General features: G+C 37.2%; 1 protein-coding gene across 1 annotated transcript; it reads right to left on the bottom strand.

Annotated features, from left to right (window-relative positions):
- Positions 1-16,229: 16,229 nt before the first annotated feature.
- On the bottom strand, positions 16,230-18,570 carry tent5c (terminal nucleotidyltransferase 5C). Its single transcript, XM_052148397.1, has 2 exons — positions 18,454-18,570; positions 16,230-17,678 (listed from the first exon to the last, which is right to left on the bottom strand). Exon 2 carries the CDS (start codon positions 17,665-17,667, stop codon positions 16,498-16,500), a length of 1,170 nt encoding a protein of 389 aa, XP_052004357.1. The 5' UTR covers positions 17,668-17,678; positions 18,454-18,570; the 3' UTR covers positions 16,230-16,497.

Here is an 18,570-nt window from a genome sequence, read left to right as displayed (position 1 = left end):
TAAAATGTAAAATAGTAATTAAATAAAGTTGTAAAGAAATGCTTGATAAATTCAACAAAATAAATAAATGTATGAAAAAAATAATAATTTCAGGTATATAAACTCCTCACCTTACTGAGAAATGTGCGTTTTTAAACCATAATCGGTCACTTTTGTGTTTGTGAAGAGCAGTGATTAATGTGCAAAAGTGAATGATATTTATACGCATTAAGGGTCTTTCATCTGACTTACGTCAGCGCGGCAGAATACACTGAAGTCTATGAAGTGACGTCACACCAAAGTGTTTTCACACTCACCTTTTTGCTTCACCAATAATGTCTTTGAGTGTACTAAGCAACAAGAAATGTTTAAAAACTGTCCAAATTTGTGAAGAGACATTGAATGTCTCATAATTTATTTTAATTAAGTATTACCTTATCTATAAGACATCAGTTATTGAACTAATTAAAATTCACCTAGAAAACACTTCAACCTAAACATGAACGAGTCCTTTTATTACTTTCTGCTATCAAAGCAATTGCAAGCTTTTTCTCTCTCTTCCAAATACATGTTTTCAATGTTTATTGTGAACAGCTGCCTCTTTTTTACGTGGCAAACTCATAAAACACTCTGTGACGAAGACGCAAAATCAAATGACAATTGTCTCAGCATCAGTCTCTCTTGATGCGTTTGATTACGCACAGGCAAGTTTAAGTTGATGCGGACCAGGAGGAAGGTTTGAGTTGTTGACTGATTTTTGTTCAGTTAATTTTTTACGTGTTTTGTTCATTTTTTAATCGTATTTGTTTTTTGTAATGTGTTTTTCATACGTCGTGTTTTAGTGGCCTCCGCTGTCACTGCGGGGGGCGGGGACATTAATCTGCTTCGTGTGGTGTCTCTGTTGTTCATCTGTTCTCTTCATAAATAAATAAATGCATAATCTGCTATATGCTCGTCCTGTAAATTCATGATTAAAAATGAAAATGTTATCAAAAATAAAAGCTATTAAATGTCTTATTATCATTAAAATGTGAAATTTAAAATGACGGGTAATAATAGATTAAAATTGAAATTTTATGGACGGACAAGAAAGTCTAACACAAGACTTTGTCACTGTATGTGACTTTTCATTTGTAATTTTTTTTTTTTTTGCGTAGCTGAATTTCAAACAAGTAAACACTACAAGTTCTTGAAAAGGACAAATATTGATGATGGTTAGCTTATATACGAAATTGATGTGCCGTATAATTTTTTAGTCGTAAAAAGTGTGCCATGGCAACAGTGAAACCCTGATCTAGAGCGGTGGAAAGTTATGAAAGTGCGTCGGCCCACCGGGAAAATGTTCGGTATGCCAGATTACCAGTCCAGCCCTGGATGACATCTTTAGGATACCCGAAATATGTCTCGGATGGCAGAATCGTGGCCAAAATCGTTCAGTGTGCACCAGGATTTGTATCGGTATCAGCAAAGTCCACTATTGGCAGCCTCAAATCATGTGGTGTGCAATTTAATTTTTAAAAGCCCACATATTCCATGTAGTATCAATTGGCCCTTAAATTGTGTTCTGGTTATTTTGACCCAGACGACAATTTGTTTTATTTATTTTTTTTATTATTTTTTTTTTACTTAATCCAGTTGTAATAAAATTCCTTGACTTTGTTCACATATGGTATCCGAAAACATAAATAAAAACATTGACCATTTTCTATTTCACTTTGTTACACTTGTGTTTCCGGTCAATAATGACCAGCTATTGGAAATAAGTGGATTAGACTAGAAAATACAGAAATATTAAGTGTTCAGGAGCATCCCAATCCTTCAGATGAGCACATACAGGTGCTGGTCATATTATTAGAATATCATCAAAAAGTTTATTTATTTCAGTAATTCCATTCAAAAAGTGAAACTTGGATAATGTATACATTCATTCCACACAGACTGATATATTTCAAGTGTTCACTCCTTTTAATTTTGATGATTATAACTGACAACTAATGAAAAACCCCAAAATCAGTATAATCAGTATGAATAATGTGAAAAGGTTCAATATTGAAGACACCGGGTGCCACACTCTAATCAGCTAATTAACTCAAAACACCTGCAAAGGCCTTTAAATGGTCTCTCAGTCTGGTTATGTAGGCTACACAATCATGGGGAAGACTGCTGACTTGACAGCTGTCCAAAAGATGACCATTGACACCTTGCACAAGGAGGGCAAGACACAAAAGGTCATTGCTAAAGAGGCTGGCTGTTCACAGAGCTCTGTGTCTAAGCACATTAATAGAGAGGCGAAGGGAAGGAAAAGATGTGGTAGAAAAAAGTGTACAAGCAATAGGGATAACCGCACCCTGGAGAGGATTGTGAAACAAAACCCATTCAAAAATGTGGGGGAGATTCCCAAAGAGTGGACTGCAGCTGGAGTCAGTGCTTCAAGAACCACCACGCACAGACGTATGCAAGACATGGGTTTCAGCTATCGCATTCCTTGTGTCAAGACACTCTTGAACAAGACACAGCGTCAGAACACAAAAAGGACTGGACTGCTGCTGAGTGGTCCAAAGTTATGTTCTCTGATGAAAGTACATTTAGCATTTCCTTTGGAAATCAAGGTCCCAGAGTCTGGAGGAAGAGAGGAGAGGCACAGAATCCACGTTGCTTGAAGTCCAGTGTAAAGTTTCCACAGTCAGTGATGGTTTGGGGTGCCATGTCATCTGCTGGTGTTGGTCCACTGTGTTTTCTGAGGTCCAAGGTCAACGCAGCCATCTACCAGGAAGTTTTAGAGCACTCTATGCTTCCTGCTGCTGACCAACTTTATGGAGATGCAGATTTCATTTTCCAACAGGACTTGGCACCTGTACACAGTGCCAAAGCTACCAGTACCTGGTTTAAGGACCATGGTATCCCTGTTCTTAATTGGCCAGCAAACTCACCTGACCTTAATCCTATAGAAAATCTATGGGGTATTGTGAAGAGGAAGATGCGATACGCCAGACCCAACAATGCAGACGAGCTGAAGGCCACTATCAGAGCAACCTGGGCTCTCATAACACCCGAGCAGTGCCACAGACTGATTGACTCCATGCCACGCCGCATTGCTGCAGTAATTCAGGCAAAAGGAGCCCCAACTAAGTATTGAGTGCTGTACATGCTCCTACTTCTCATGTTCATACTTTTCAGTTGGCCAACATTTCTAAAAATCCTTTTTTTGTATTGGTCTTAAGTAATATTTAAATTTTCGGAGATACTGAATTTGGGATTTTTCATTCGTTGTCAGTTTTATTCATCACAAATAAATGAAATAAACATTTGAAATATATCAGTCTGTGTGTAATGAATGAATATAATATCCAAGTTTCACTTTTTCAATGGAATTACTGAAATAAAATCAACTTTTTGATGATATTCTAGTTATATGACCAGCACCTGTATGTGGATGTGTGTTTGCACTAAGGTTATTATCATAAACTAAAACGAAATCGTAAACTGAAATAAAAAAATAAACATAATTGGAAAAACTGAAACTTAAAACTAAAATACATTTTCATGGCTCTTAAACTAAACTAAAATAAAAGTAATCTTAGAAAATATTTAGTTTTCGTTTTGATAGGTTTCTAAACCTTTAAACCCGCAATCACCTTAAAACGAAGATGCCACTAGGCGGCGATAGCACTAGCAGATGACCTACAGTATTGCCCTCATGACATTAGCAAAGACAGAGCAGGAGGGAATCGCTACAGTACATCATGGAGAGAAGCAAAGCAGGTAGAAAACTAGGGTGACCAGAAGTCGGTCCCAGATTTACGACTTGTGTCCCTGTGTCCCGTCTTTACTCTAAAAAGTTGTAATAATGTCCTGGTTTCAGTTGTTAGGCTCACTGATTTTATCTATTTGAAATTAAATATCCTCAACGTCCTTCTTGGTATCGTGTTTGGTATTAATTGCAGGGAAGCTATTTTATTGCATGATGATTTGAGATATTTCCATTCTAGCAATCCGCTCAGAATCTGTTACCATAACAACGACTTGTGAACTTGGCGCTCTCTGCTGCTCTCGGACATCATCCAATGCACAATAGAAATGCTCAAATAAAAATGCATGTTCAGCAAGCTGAAAGAAGCCGATATGTTTCTTTGCACAACACATGAAAATGGAATTTAAATGTTTTGCTTTCACTGTTAATGTTCACTTTCCAATGACCACAGTATTATATATGAAATTGCTGGTCATATTCAAACAGCTGTATATATATATATATTTTTTTTTAAACAGTAGCCTACAAGCACTTAAATGTGAAAATGTGGAATTGTATTTAACTTTTAATTTCCAATGTTGCCAATTTTGTGTAAAAATGTGTAGCTGACAATAAATTTCAATCACTGACAAGTCATATCATTATTACACATGGATAGAATAGGCTATATGGAAATGGTGTATTTTACAAATCTAAAATGTGGTTTAAATTGTACAAAATAATATATAATAAAATACCATTTTGCATACTAACAGATGTTATATTGAATTTAGCAACATATTTGAATACAATGTGTGTGTGTGGTGAATGCCCCAGGTGTCCCAGTTTGAGACTTTCAAAATCTGGTCACACTATAGAAAATGCGCAGGCCGTGTCTGGGACTTCAGTTTTTATAAATTTGAACCTTTTTTGGAATGACTGTTCATTGTGTTGCCGATGCATGATGTTAAAACAAAGAGAGCAGAAACAACATAAGATCCAGTCATTTATTCTCTCTCTCTCTCACTCACAGTCTCTCACACACACACAGACACACACACACACACTCACTGTGTTGAGCGCCCTTTTATGTTGTGTTTGGGCTCGTTTGAATTGGGATAGTATACTGTAAGTTATGATATGCCATTGTCTGAGTTACATGTACGTTTCAGGAAGTAATAAAGAAAAATGTGACAAAGCCAATCATGTTTATTCTATTAGTGTGTGTCAGTGGGAATTTCATACACTAATACTCACTACAGTTTAGCAACGTGAAATACATGTGCTCATTGCATTCTACTAATTGCGACCTTTCCAACAATATTCAACACATGGCTTTCTCATCTTGTTTATGGTTTTACCAACTCTGAATATAATTGTTGTGATAATTTTGCAAATCATGAAAATGAAAGTTCTTTTTTTTGTCAGCAAATTACAACATATTGTTTAAGAACTGATAAGATGGGCTATATGCCTTGTAAAGACCAGATTCTAAGCCTATTTTGTTCAGAAGCACATGGTTAATTTATTGTCATTATTCTTTATTCTTTTGTTTCCCGCAGGGAGTACCATCACTGGCCAGGTATGAGCTCAGTTCAGTTAATCCTTCTATTAATAAAAATAGATATTTAAAAAAAAAAAAAAAAGGGAGTACAAAACCTGTCATAAGTAGTTGATGAAAAGATCTAATGCAAGATCTTGTGATAATATTTATGTATTGTGAAAGATTTATAAACAATCCTATTGGGCACAAAATGAACACCACAAGGGTTAATACAGACATAATTCTCCATATATATTCATTATACAAAACTTGTATAAATGTAAAGTAGCTTTAGATGAAGATATAGCAAGTCACTATGCTGTAATTTCTTAAGATTTCCCACAAATGTATGCATTCATATTTTAAAGGTTGTTTGCAAAGACAATAACATAAAAGAAAACCAAATGCAAGTCTGATGCCTCAACCTGCTATTCGGCCAGCTGTCTTGGAGACACAGTTACAGAGTGAAGTATATGATTCCTTTGACAGTGTGTGGGACCTTCGTCCAAGAGCAAAACAAGGAGGCGGGGCAGAGGAAAATGTGGGGGGTGTAATATAATTGTTTCTGAGAAATGCTACAGACAAGGTCAAAATATAGCATATTTAGAGTTTAATCCCCCCTCCTACCCCATACCCTCTATCTCTTTCTGTTTCAGCCACAAGAACATCTGGCATCCCTCCCTCCATCTCTCACCTGTTTATCAGGACCTTGAGCTCATATAAATGGCACCTCTTGAGAGATGTTGATGCAGCAGTTACTGTTTGAGCAGCTTGGCTATTTCCCGAGAAGGAAAGACAGTATGCTTAAGCTGCTTGATTTCTCAGAGAATTCATATGTTTGTCACCTCCTCCTCCTACTACTTAAATAATACAGTAAACATTGCATTACTAATATTAGCAGTAGAAAATTGTGTTGTCCTTCAGCTCCAAAGAACACCATGACATACAGCTAAATACCAACACAAATTATATCACCCCCCCCCCAAAAAAAATAAAAAAGGAAAAAAAAAAGTTGCTAAATAAGGACTACAATGGTCCTATCCTATGATGCCATGTTCACTCACATGCTTGTATTTGTAGTCCTTATCTAGAAACTCGTAAGCAACTTTTATATAAAAAATAAAACAACATGGCAGCTTCAAAATACACATTTGAGGTATAACTGTGTATATATATATATATATATATATATATATATATATATATATATATATATATATATATATATATATATATCTATCTATCTATCTATCTGCAGATACCTCATTAGCAGCTGTATGGGCCGCGATCCATCAACACAAGAATGTAAATTGACAGATGTGGTCTGTAACAGTCTGGAGTTTTTCCAAATAAAGTCCTCTTCAAATTAATATATCATGGCAAACATCCTGAAAATTAGCACACAGTCTGTCTTTTGCGCAGCGGTCGGAGTCATCTCCTTCATTCACTTACATTCAATCAGCTCTACTTACTGACCGCTCCAAGTTGGTGCAGGGGCCAATGTATCCAAACAGGCCGAATGAGGCATCTACGTCTTGTATTGTAAAAGTAGTATGAATTTATTTAGGTTTAATGTTCCCAACGTGACACCATGCGAGGAGCAGACGTGTGAGCAACGAGCTCTGCGCAAATTGCTAGTTTAATTATTTTCATGTTATAATCCAGTGAGATTTGATAAACATATTTATTCTTTGAAGTAAACATGGCAAAGATGTCAAAATCCTCTGGCTCTGGAGACATTAAAAGACACTTACGTGCTCAAGCTGAAACCTCTGACAGGCCTGCAGACCGGATTCAAAGTCAACTTTCTGACATGTCTGTGATGCTGACGAAGGTTGTTTCTGACTTGGAGGATCTTGCTGCAATAGTCTCGGAGTTGGTTACAAGAGTGACACATGTTGAGAAGTGGATCGATTATCTGGAGTCATTGGAAAGGTAATTATCCGCTAATCCGCTCGCAACCAAAATAGACGTGGAAAACATTTTGGAAAAACTGGAAGATCTTGAAAATAGGAGCCAAAGAAATAAATGTACAGATTGTTGGAATTCCTGAGCATGAAGGCAGAGATATGATGAAATTCCTAGACAGACTATTCCCAAGTCTGCTTGAAATAACAGGCCATAAGATGGAAATCGAGTGAGCTCGCAGAGTCCCGGCTTGCAAATCAGCTGAGGGAAACAGGCCCAATCAATTATGGCCAAATATTTGAGACCATCCGATAAAGATCTTGTGTTGAGCGACGAGCAAAGGAAATCTTTCTTGAAAGAATCACAATATTTTCTTGTTCCTGGATTTTGTGAATTCGACAAGAGAGAAACGTTATCGATTCAAGGAGTGTAAGAAACTCTTGAATCAATGGAAGATCGCTTTTGCATTGATGTTTCCGGACAAACTGAGAATAGATTCGAAGGATGGCCACAAAGTATTTACGTGTCCCAAACAATCACTGTCCTTCATAAAATACATTGGTGTAAGCCATTTGACATTTCTCATGCGAGTGGATTGACTCGTAGAACATACACGACTGTCTGAGGAAGATGTGCGCCATTTTTGTTTGTGTTGGTTCCGCCGGAACCAACAGCAGAAGCTGGAGTTTGAGGAGTAACACTTCTCCTTCAAGAAACTTTTGCATTGACGGAGCATCACTTTTGCACTGGGGTTCCCAGCCAGATTGAGAGTGGATGCTGGGGTGCTGCAAAATATCTACATGCCCACACAAAGGATGTCTTTTATAAAGTCGATGGACTGAGTAAGTCATGGTGTATTTTTTCCATGTGGCCTCTGAGTGAATTTGACTCTTGACCATCCAAGGAACCGGGATGCTCGTTTTGTTTCTTTTTGTGCTGGTTCCGCCTAGAGTTTTTTTGTGTGAAATAACACGGCTAAATTTGTGCAGAAGCACCAGACTTGAGCAATATGATGGCAAAGTTGTCACGGGGGCTCTCATAGGCGTACATGTAGCTTTTGAGTTTAGAAGGCTTGATGTTGGTTGGCGCTGCCTTGCGTGGGGTTAATGCACACTTTTTTCTTATTTCAGTTTGTTGGGTTCAGGGCTTGACTGTTGGACTAACTTTGGAAATGTGGCCTGTATAATCTTGTTTTTGACACACAATTTATTTTGTCTATTATATAAAAATATCAAATGTTAATATGAGTGGGTAATCTTTCTCCACATGGAATATGAATGGGTTGGGGCACCCCATAAAAAGAAGGAAGGTTATTTCTTAAGCGTAAGAAATGTGATAGTGTTTTTAAGAAACACACGTTTTATTTAGTGCTGGCTCAAGTAAGAGTAAGGGAGTCATTACATTGATAAGTAAATGTCTACAATTTAAATCTCTCAAACAGATTAAAGGGAGAATCATTATTGTATTAGCAGAAATTCAGGGGAAAATGTTGGTTTTGGCTAATATTTACATGCCTCTGGCACCCCTCATGATATAATATTAGGAGGAGACTTAAATCATTTGATGGACTCAGTCCTTGATTATAGTTAAGCAAAAGTGTGTAAGCCCCCTAGAGCAACATTAACACTTCACAGGATGTGTACAAATTGTGGTCTTACAGATATTTGGCGACTTTTGAACCCATCTGGTAGGAACTATACATTTTTTTCATCAGTTCATAAGATTTATTCTAGAATAGATTTTTTTTATATCAAGACCCTCATTTCATCTGTTGTTGATTGCTCAACTGGAACCATCTTAGTCTCAGATCACGCTCCGGTGTATTTAGAGAGAGCCACATATGGAGAAAATAAATCATGTAGTCGGCACTTTAATGTATAACTGTTGCAAGATCCTGATTTCCAACAAATGTTGAAGACTGAAATCAATGTTTATATGGAGACCAACTAGTCCTCAGTATCTACTGTGGGCATGGCTTGGGAGGCACTTAAGGCGGTTCTTAGGTGTCGGATCATACAGTATGCCTCATTTACCAAAAATCTAAAGCACGAGAACTCGTGGAGTTGGAATGGAATATTAAAAGGGTCGAGCCAGAGCTGAAGAGTCTAATGTTGTTTGATGGCCTCAGAGAATTGACCCGATTGAAATTCAAATATAATACTATTTTTTCACAGAAAGTGGAGTTTTGGTTATTCAGGAAGAGACAGTCATACTTTGAGTCGGGTGACAAAGCTGGGAAGCTTTTGGCTAGATATATAGAGCAGTGAGCATCTTTTTCTACCATTCCCTCAGTGAAATCTGCTGGTGGTGAAATTTTGATATAAATAATGCCTTTAAAGAATTCCACCTTGATCTCTATATTTTCACGTCTTTGTCTACTGATGAAGATTGTTTTTTTTTTGTGGAACCATTAGAACTCCATAAATTGACAACTGAGCAAAACAATTATCTTGATTCTGTAGATAAACTTGGAGGAGCTTGACAAGGTAATTAAGGCCTTACCTACAGGCAAGGCTCCGGGGCCAGATGGATTTGCTGCTGAATTATTTTTATTTATTCTACAGAATTGGCTCCGCTTTAGTTTATATGGAATCATTAAAGAATGGAAAGTGACTTTCCTGATGCCTTTGGCATTAACACCTAACAATACAAAACCAGTGTGAACAATTAAGCGAACCAGGACTAAATGTATAGTTTTCTTTTTTTGGTCAAGGCCAAGAGGACCGAACTACAAGTGTGAGCAAACCCTTAAAGACACACCCACCTGCTAGCGATGCCAATCAGAAGTTGGAGACACAACCCATGTCTTTTGGGGATGTGTTAAGATCTAAGATTTCAGTTTAAAGTTTCAGAATAATTTGTGACATTTTTGGCACTCAAATTTTACTTTGCACCAGACTTTGTATTTTGGGCAAAGTGCCGTTATAAATTTGGGGGAAAAATATATAAAAATTGGGTTCTAGCAAGCATGATGATTGGCAGACTTATTTTAAGGGGTTGGAAGTCAGACGGAGCACCACAATTTAAACCCCTGGTGGGCGGAAATGGGAAGGGTGGCAGCTTTTGAGGAGCTGTTAGATAGAAGGCTGGGTTACTAGTTTTTCCAGGAAGTAGGGTAGGTATTTGGGGGACTCTCAGGGAAGGGATGAGGAGAGAGATGTTTAGTTTGTTTATTATACATTTTATTTTTGTTTAATATATATATATATATATTTTTTTTTTTTTTGTGCGAGTGTGCGCATTATTTTGTGACCACATAGGTGTTCTTTGGGGAGGGATATTATGTTGATTCAGCGTGTATGGATTTTCTCTGTTGTGTTATATTCTTTGAATCAGTAAAAAAAAAATTTGTTTAAGATGCATTTAGGATTTATTTTGGCATTTTGTATTTAGCATTTGTTTTATTTAGTAGTTTGGATTTACATTGTATTATGTTCAACTTCGTGTTACCTTAATTGTTTAATGTTAAAATACTGCATGTAATTGTTTTTGTTACATGTAAATAATGTACTGGTTTCAGAATTAAATAATCTCCTGACATTTGTATTAAAAAAAGTCTTTAAATATCTACAATGGATTTAGCTATATTTTGTTAGTAATGTGTGAAGCTAACTACTTTTTAAAAGGGTAGCTTGACTGTAGATTAGCTACTTTAAATTAGGAGTAGATTATAGCCTGGGAAGCTGGTTTCAAAGTAGTTTATTCCCCAACATTTAAGTAGAATGAAAATTCGGTCATCGTTTACTCATGTCATTCCAAACCCGTACAACATTCTTTTGTGGATCACAAAATAATAGCTTAGGCCAATAGAGACTGACAGCTTCAGTCACTATTTACAAAGTATTTACTATTTTCATTGTATAGAAAAAAAATTTAAAAATCTTCAAAATGTCACCTCTTTAATGCAGACAGGCGTGAAAACACATTACAGCAGTTTGATAGTTGTGTGCAAAGTGAATCCCAGTATTCATCTTTTATGGTCTTGTAATGGTTTGTTCAAATAAAATTTAAGACTATTTAAGAGTTCAGTTGACAAGAGGCATAAACATTATGGAGAAACACATGCTCCCCTGAGCGTGTACAGGACAAAATTGCTCTTTGCCACAGTCCATATGCAGAAAGGGCTGATTATTTAAAGCAGGGAACTTTCTCTCCACCACATGTCTCGTATAAATGATAGTGCTGAAATGAACTAAGAGCAGGGATACTCTAGATATTGAGCTCTACAGCTGTAAAGATTTTGCTGCATGCTGTGGTTTCATTGTCTCCCACTACATGTTTCTATCAACACTGTTCTAGAAATCAGCCATTGTTTGAAAGCCATTTTCACTGATTATTGTTCTCCCATTGGCCTTCAGTGACTGAGCATTGGGAACATGATGTGACTGTCCGAAGCCTTTGATTTCTGTCCAAACACACCTGCATATCTTTACATATAATTTTAAACAGTGGAAAATGGAATAGCTCCAGATGTAGCATTATAAACTAAAAAACAATCACTCCAACAGCATAAACTCAACTTTTCTTTTTTAAAAGCATAAGAGGATTTACATATTCCTGATTGGGATGATAGCTGCAGAGAAAAATAGGTTAATTTAAAATAAACTCTACAGAAGTGTAAAAAGAGACATTAATAGAAAAGGAGATCCATTTTTGCAATGGAATTATTCAAATACACTACAATATTTTAGATCTAAATACTATTAATATCTAAGGAATACCAACAGGGAAATAAATGATGCATAACATTGCATCCAAACAGAAACGGTTAGGGAAATGGACTATACTACATGCCAATACCCTTGTGTTAACCACAATACAAGCTCAAAACAAAATTGAGATGGATGCGTTAAAGGTAAATCTTTCTAATAAACCACCACACACACACACACACACACACACACACACAAGTTTTTATATGCATGGCACACAGTATGACTTAAGATCGAGACTATTGAAAACCACAGAAAATTTCTTCAGGTCAGCAGCTCAAACTGCTGATTCACTGGTGCTTTAAAGAGCAGTGCAGCAGTAAAGAACACCACAGGGGCCAGAGATCCCTTGGGAATAAACACCCAAGTGAGCACAAATCATTCAAACCGACACCATTAGCACAAAACAGTATTAAAAGGGTGCTTTCATCTCAATTAGTGAACATCGGATTTGCCTTACAGTGTCAAGCAAATATTTTTATAAAATGTCAATCATTTTCTAAAAATATTTGCCTAAGTGAGTATTTTTAGGAGGGTCGATTACAAATAAAAAAAAAAAAAAACAACTGGGAGAAATACAAAATGTACAGTAGTTCTAAAAGTCTGAGAACCATAAGAGAAAAAGGGTCTGTTGTGCCTTGCCCCCCTATTTATAACAACATTTTTCATTGCAAATTGTATTACTAGCATAACAATGAGTGGAAGTATACATTTCTTATCATTTGGGATTTCCCCTTTTGCTTGGAAGGAAATTCTGTCATCATTCACTCATCCTAATGTTGTTCCAAACCTAAATGACTTTCTTCCATGGAACACAATGCAAGGCAGAATGATGGCATGGATCACATTCACTGTATGGAAAATAGATGGTGACGGAGGCCAACATTCCACCGAACATCATCGTTTGTTCCATTGAAGTCACACCGGTTGTGAATGACAAAAGGAGAGTAAATAATGACAGAATTTGGGCAATATCACAACTTTGCTAATTGACATATATATATATATATATATTTTCAATACAGTCTCAACTTCTGGACCCCACTGTTTATTATAAATCTATAACTTTAAAAAAAAGAAAAAAAAAAAACAAGAAATGGCTTTTAATACTTTATTTTTGTTTTTTTCCCCCTTGTTACACATTTTCCATATTTGCAATTCCATCTGAATGAAAAATTATACAAGGCAAAAGTGCTGACAAATGAAATGGCATAATTAATCTACATCATAATCACAAAGCCGACATAAGAGGAACTTTCTCAAAATAATATAGTGCGACATTGTCCAGCTTTCGCTTTTTTTAAACTTGCAATCACAAAAAACATAAACAACATTTCTGAAAATCCACAAATTTTCTTGGAACATTGCAAAAGGGCTTCAAAAAAGCCTCTATAAGACTTGCACTTTAGACAAGCATGTCAAAACCTCCCCTGCCCACACACACGTAGTTACAGATGCATTCAGAGCCGCATTATAAACGCTCCAACACATTTGTCTACTGAAGAAAGAGAGGTAACCACTGGGGACTATGGAGTTGCAGATGAGTGAAGGGGAGAAAGAAAATAAAACCATATTAATTCAAAACACACAAAAGCATGTTGTCCTATTTTCAATACTCCCTTTCCAAGAAACATACTGTAAACTGTCTTTAAATAAGAAATGAGCCAAGCCTCATCACACCAGGCCTTATCTAGGTGTAGCGCATCTGGACAAGATAAAATGCATGCTCAAAAACAAAAACAAATTCCAAACAGGGGTTTAAATTTTAGGTGGGCTTCTGCCGGACAACAACTGCAAATTATATCAGTGTCCGAAGACATAGCCAAAAAAAAAAAAAAAAAAAAAAAAAAAAAAACGGTATGAGAGGAGTTCCTAGTGAGCTAACATTTTTGTAGTCAACACATTTTGGGAAGAGAGGAAAAAAAAAAAAGGGGAAGACCCTGTTGAGAGGAAGTGTGCCGATCAAACTAGCGATCCTCAAGATAAACAGCAGCCCTTTGTCACAACCTGGCATCTCCCTGAGACCTCAATCATCTGCTAGGGAAAAAAAATAAATAAATAAATAAAAAAATCCCATAGAACTTACAATATGTGCTCACAGGGCTTTGGAGTACTACAAGGCCTTTTAAAGTGCATTCATTATCTGGGGTCTCTCAAAAATGTGGCCTAAGGTACTTTGAAAATGAAGTTTAGAGCACTTTTCACTTTGATTTGGCAAGGAGTAAAAGGATGACATATAAAAAAAAAAAACATGTGAAAATTGCACCGAATGACTAGACAACTGGGGTTGCAAAATGTTAGGCATGACATTAGACACCTTAAGAGTGGTCACCCTAATACCAAAGAGTCCAGGTTCACTTATCTCCTTTCACCATTATTAAAATCAATTGGACAGACAGAGATGTAAAAAGTGTTTGAGTTTGTTTCATACACCATCAGCTGGTCCCAAATGGATAACAAAAAAAAGGCACTCATGTGCAGTTGCTGGTTCAGACAATAGGCCACTGTCTACATGTGCCAAAAATAGAAGCATAAGGAAAGGGATATATAAAAAAAATAAAAAAATAATAATAATAATAATAATAATATGCAAACAAATACACAAGGTAAAAATTCCAGCCGAATATGCTCTGGGGTGTGACCCTTCTCCTTACCCTAAAAGTCTGTGCTACAGCAGATAAGAGAAGGAACGTGTTATCTACTGTGTGTGCTTGTACGCACTGAACCAGCATGAGCGGTGGAGCATGAGCAGGGGGAATCTGAGGGGCAGGGGGCAGCTGATGGCCATTACATAATAGCAGCAACGCACTAGCATTTCTTTGAATAGACTAATGGCGAAAGAGGAACACATCAGCATGCTGGGGGCAGGGAGAGAACGGACAAGAATAGCCAGTCACAAAATTTCATGTGGTCTAATATATGAACCAGTGATTTAATATCTGATGATTGCAACGTTTGCAAGTCATCAAAGGGATAGTTCAACCCCCCAAAAAAATTGACATAATTTGCTTATCCAAATCAGTATGAATTTCTTCTGTGGAACACAAAAGCATCATCCACTATTCACATTTATTGCATGGAAAACAATTCAATGAAAGTGAATGGTGACGGAGGCCAATATCCTTGTGTATTCCAAGGAAGAAACAAGAGTAATTTGGGTTTTGGAACATCAACAATTTTCATTTTTTGGGTGAACTATCCTTTAACAATGACAAATATCAAGATAGGAGAGAGTAAAGCCCAATGAGGATTTTAAGTGCAGCAACATTGATTAGAGACAAAATTGGAAAGGAATCCACACACTTTTACATCTATTTCTGAAGACTAAATTTATGGCCCTGGCTATTGCAACTCCTCCCAGGCCTCAATCACCAGAAAAGGATGTGACATACCAGCATTCAATACCTTATCTACAGTGATGGGAGTCAGAAGCACAGGAAAGACAGTTGCCCCACTACAAATTCCACCCCATGCACGGTCCATTCAAGGCACATGAAGAGGGATAATTTTAGAGCACTGACACCAGTTGGCTTGGCAAGGCTGCAGGAGACTGAAGGTCTTATTACACACAGCAATGCAAAGAAAGCTAATGGTCACAAAAAGCTCAGGAGGCCTTTTCACCCAACAGCTGATCCTTCTAAGGCGAACATTGATATCTCCCTCACATTCAAACACATACACACATTCATTATTGAGATTCAAGATTAACAATTTCTCATTCTGAAAGATGCAACCATTATATCCATTATATAGAGATTGTATACAAAGCCTCATAAAAATATATTACTTACTACTCTCTTAGCTCTTTGGGAAAAGGACAAAATCGTCTTATTGTGCATGTTGCAACCAATTTCAGTCTCACCATGAGCAAAACATGAAAGACTGAACAAAACTGACAAATGACTCTATAGCCAGTTCTCCCAAATTTACAGTAAAAATAAAAAAAATAATTGGTATGAATTCACACAACAAACTGAAGTGCATTGCTATGAATACTTCAACGTGATTCTGTTCACATTTCAAATAATGAGAACAAAAGTAATTTTAGCTGCCCACCAGTGTACCAAACAACTCCTGATAAATTTCACCTGTGCTAATATTTTATATATCTTTTTATTTTATAAATCTTTTTCTTTTATACAAGTTTTGAATTTTTTTTGTTTTTCATTCCAACTTTTAATTATTTTTTTTGGCCATTTTGCACTCATGTAGTAACACACTGGAAAAATACCTTTTTTTTGTCCCCAAAATTCTCTTTAACTTTTAAGGGTTAGAGTATATTAAGGCACTATAGGAAATTTGGGAATAATTTCTTAATTTGAAAAAAAAAAAAAAAAAAAAAAAAAGCAGCCTCAGACGGAGATGAGAGCGACAAAAACTAACCTGAAAATTGAGATAAAAAAAAAAAGAAAATTCAAAAGAATTTACTTAATTCAAAACACTAAAATATATAGCTTTGGATTAGAAAATGTCTTGACACCTCTGTAGATAAGGAATACAAATAAAAAAAAACAAAAGAAAATAAGAACACGTCATTTTAAATATCCTGTATGCCTACAGAGGGGGGAAAAACCCTTGTGGCCAAATATCCAGCTTTCTGGCCAACTTGTGTTTTTGGATGCATCTTATTTACAAGGCAACCAAGTTGGAATGGACTGGTTACAAGAGGCCACGTAATAGTTGTTGAAGTTTAGGTCTCTGACATAAGGAGCTGGCTGGTAGTAGCAGGTGACACTAGATGCGTCGGGTATGGCATTCTGCTCCGCAAGCACCCGAAATGCTGTAAGTGAGATAAGGTTGAGTGTCTGCCGCCTCTCGTGTCCCATGAGGCACACAGTGCTCTCGTTCACGACCCGGCGCAGGATCATGAGGTAGTTGTACTTGTTCTTCTCCTCACCAACAAAGTGGCTCTGCAGATATGCCTCCAGTTTTCGCTGCTGCTCACCAATGTCAGGAAAGTCAATGAAGAAACGAGAGCACATGTAACGTTCCAGGGCCTTGAACTCCTCTTCATCCGTGGGCCTGAAGTCCCTCACCAGGAGGTTGCAGTATTTCAGCAAACCACCCCCACGGATTTCCTCAGGCCTTTTAGTGGCAATGAGCTTGTTCCTGAGGTGGTCCATAGCAACGGAAAAGTTACCGTACACGCTCTCCCCGACCACAGTAGGGTGGAAGTGCCGACATATAGGGCTTTTGGAGAAGTCATAGTATGACAGTACAGAGTCCAGAATGATCTGGAATGAGTCCACACTGAACTCGAACTGCCTCCGTATCGAGTCCACAAATTTAAGTTCAACATTGCGGCCGTTGTTGTTGGACAGCGAGATAAGGGACCAGCGGTCCTGTTCGGTGTAGACTTTTACAAACTTCTGAACGTAGGCCTCTTTCAGGGTCATGGGAGTGATTTTCTCTTTGTTCACCCCCTCAGGAAGAAAGTCCAATAAAGTGCCTAAAACCACATCTTTGATGAGCTGGAATTCCTCTTCTCGAGGAAGGTCTACCCTGAAGATGACATCCAGGTCTTTGTAGCTCCAGCCAATGTCCTCTACCAGCACATGGCTGGCTGTGGAACCATTCAGACGTACATCTTTGACCATTATGCCCCTCAGCTCTAGACGCGTTCTTACCATCTGTACAATATCCTTCAGCCGTACCTCCAGGGTGGGAAAGTTGCCACGGCCGTGGACTGGCACAGCTTCCGTTAGCACATCATTCAACCGGCTCACTTGGTCCCAGGTCAGCACACTTTGTGACTCGCTTTCACTGCTGGTTGAGGCGGAGGCCATGTTTGCCATCTATGCAGTTCCTTGAGTAAAAAATAAATTTAAAACAAATCTTCACTGACTGAATTAAAAAACAATTCTTGATCTTAGAATGTGATGTAAAAATATTTGTAATATTTAAATGCAAATTTTAAATATTATATAAATATAATTAGAAAACATTGGGAATTATTGTAATTCTCCCAAGGAATTTTTTAATTTTTTAAAAGGGCTTAATCTCGAGAGAAACCAAACATGCGCCATGTTGCAGAAGCATAAAAATGTATTATTGACTGTGCAACAAGTTCACCACTCATTTGAAACGGAAGAGCCAACAATATTCTCGGGTTGTCCAGAACGCAAAACAAGCATTCGAGAAATCAGAAACTGAAGCATGTTTAGTGTACGAGGCTCATGATGCTGCTTTCACACAATGATCGAACTCAATAAAATCCTTAAAAAGAGAGAATCTAATGAGTCGTTCAGGAAACATTGTTATATCAAATTGATTCACTTGTGTTGGCTTAAAATACATTTCAAACTCTAAACAATTCCACCCACTTAAATTTCAAATATCCTATTCAAAACGATCTCCTTTAAGAATAAACAATGGTTTCTTTAATATGACATGTACGAAATGCAATCTTTTAAAAGTAAACGCACGTGATAATAGACCGACCATCTTCGCGAGATCCGCGTTCAAATCAGACAAAACAAATAACATTTCTATATGTAATCCGATTGGCAAATTTACAAGAAAATCTTCCGATTGCATCCAAACCCAGCGCGTTTGTATAAAGGTAGAATTGTCTAACTTACCGTTCTAAGTAAATCCACCTGAAGTGCTCAGCAACGTGGTAGGCACAAGTTAGGGGATGTCAAATGAGGTTTTGTGTCCATCCGTTCGTTCACTCGCACATGCACACTCTTCTAACG

Source organism: Xyrauchen texanus, chromosome 18 (assembly GCF_025860055.1).
Source record: "Xyrauchen texanus isolate HMW12.3.18 chromosome 18, RBS_HiC_50CHRs, whole genome shotgun sequence".
Lineage (NCBI taxonomy): Eukaryota > Metazoa > Chordata > Actinopteri > Cypriniformes > Catostomidae > Xyrauchen > Xyrauchen texanus.
This window is presented reverse-complemented; position numbering and strand designations above follow the sequence as displayed.

What these genes read in the sequence shown, in the direction of transcription:
- tent5c (XM_052148397.1), bottom strand. Translation starts at nt 17,667, where the DNA reads ATGGCAAACATGGCCTCCGCCTCAACCAGCAGTGAAAGCGAGTCACAA.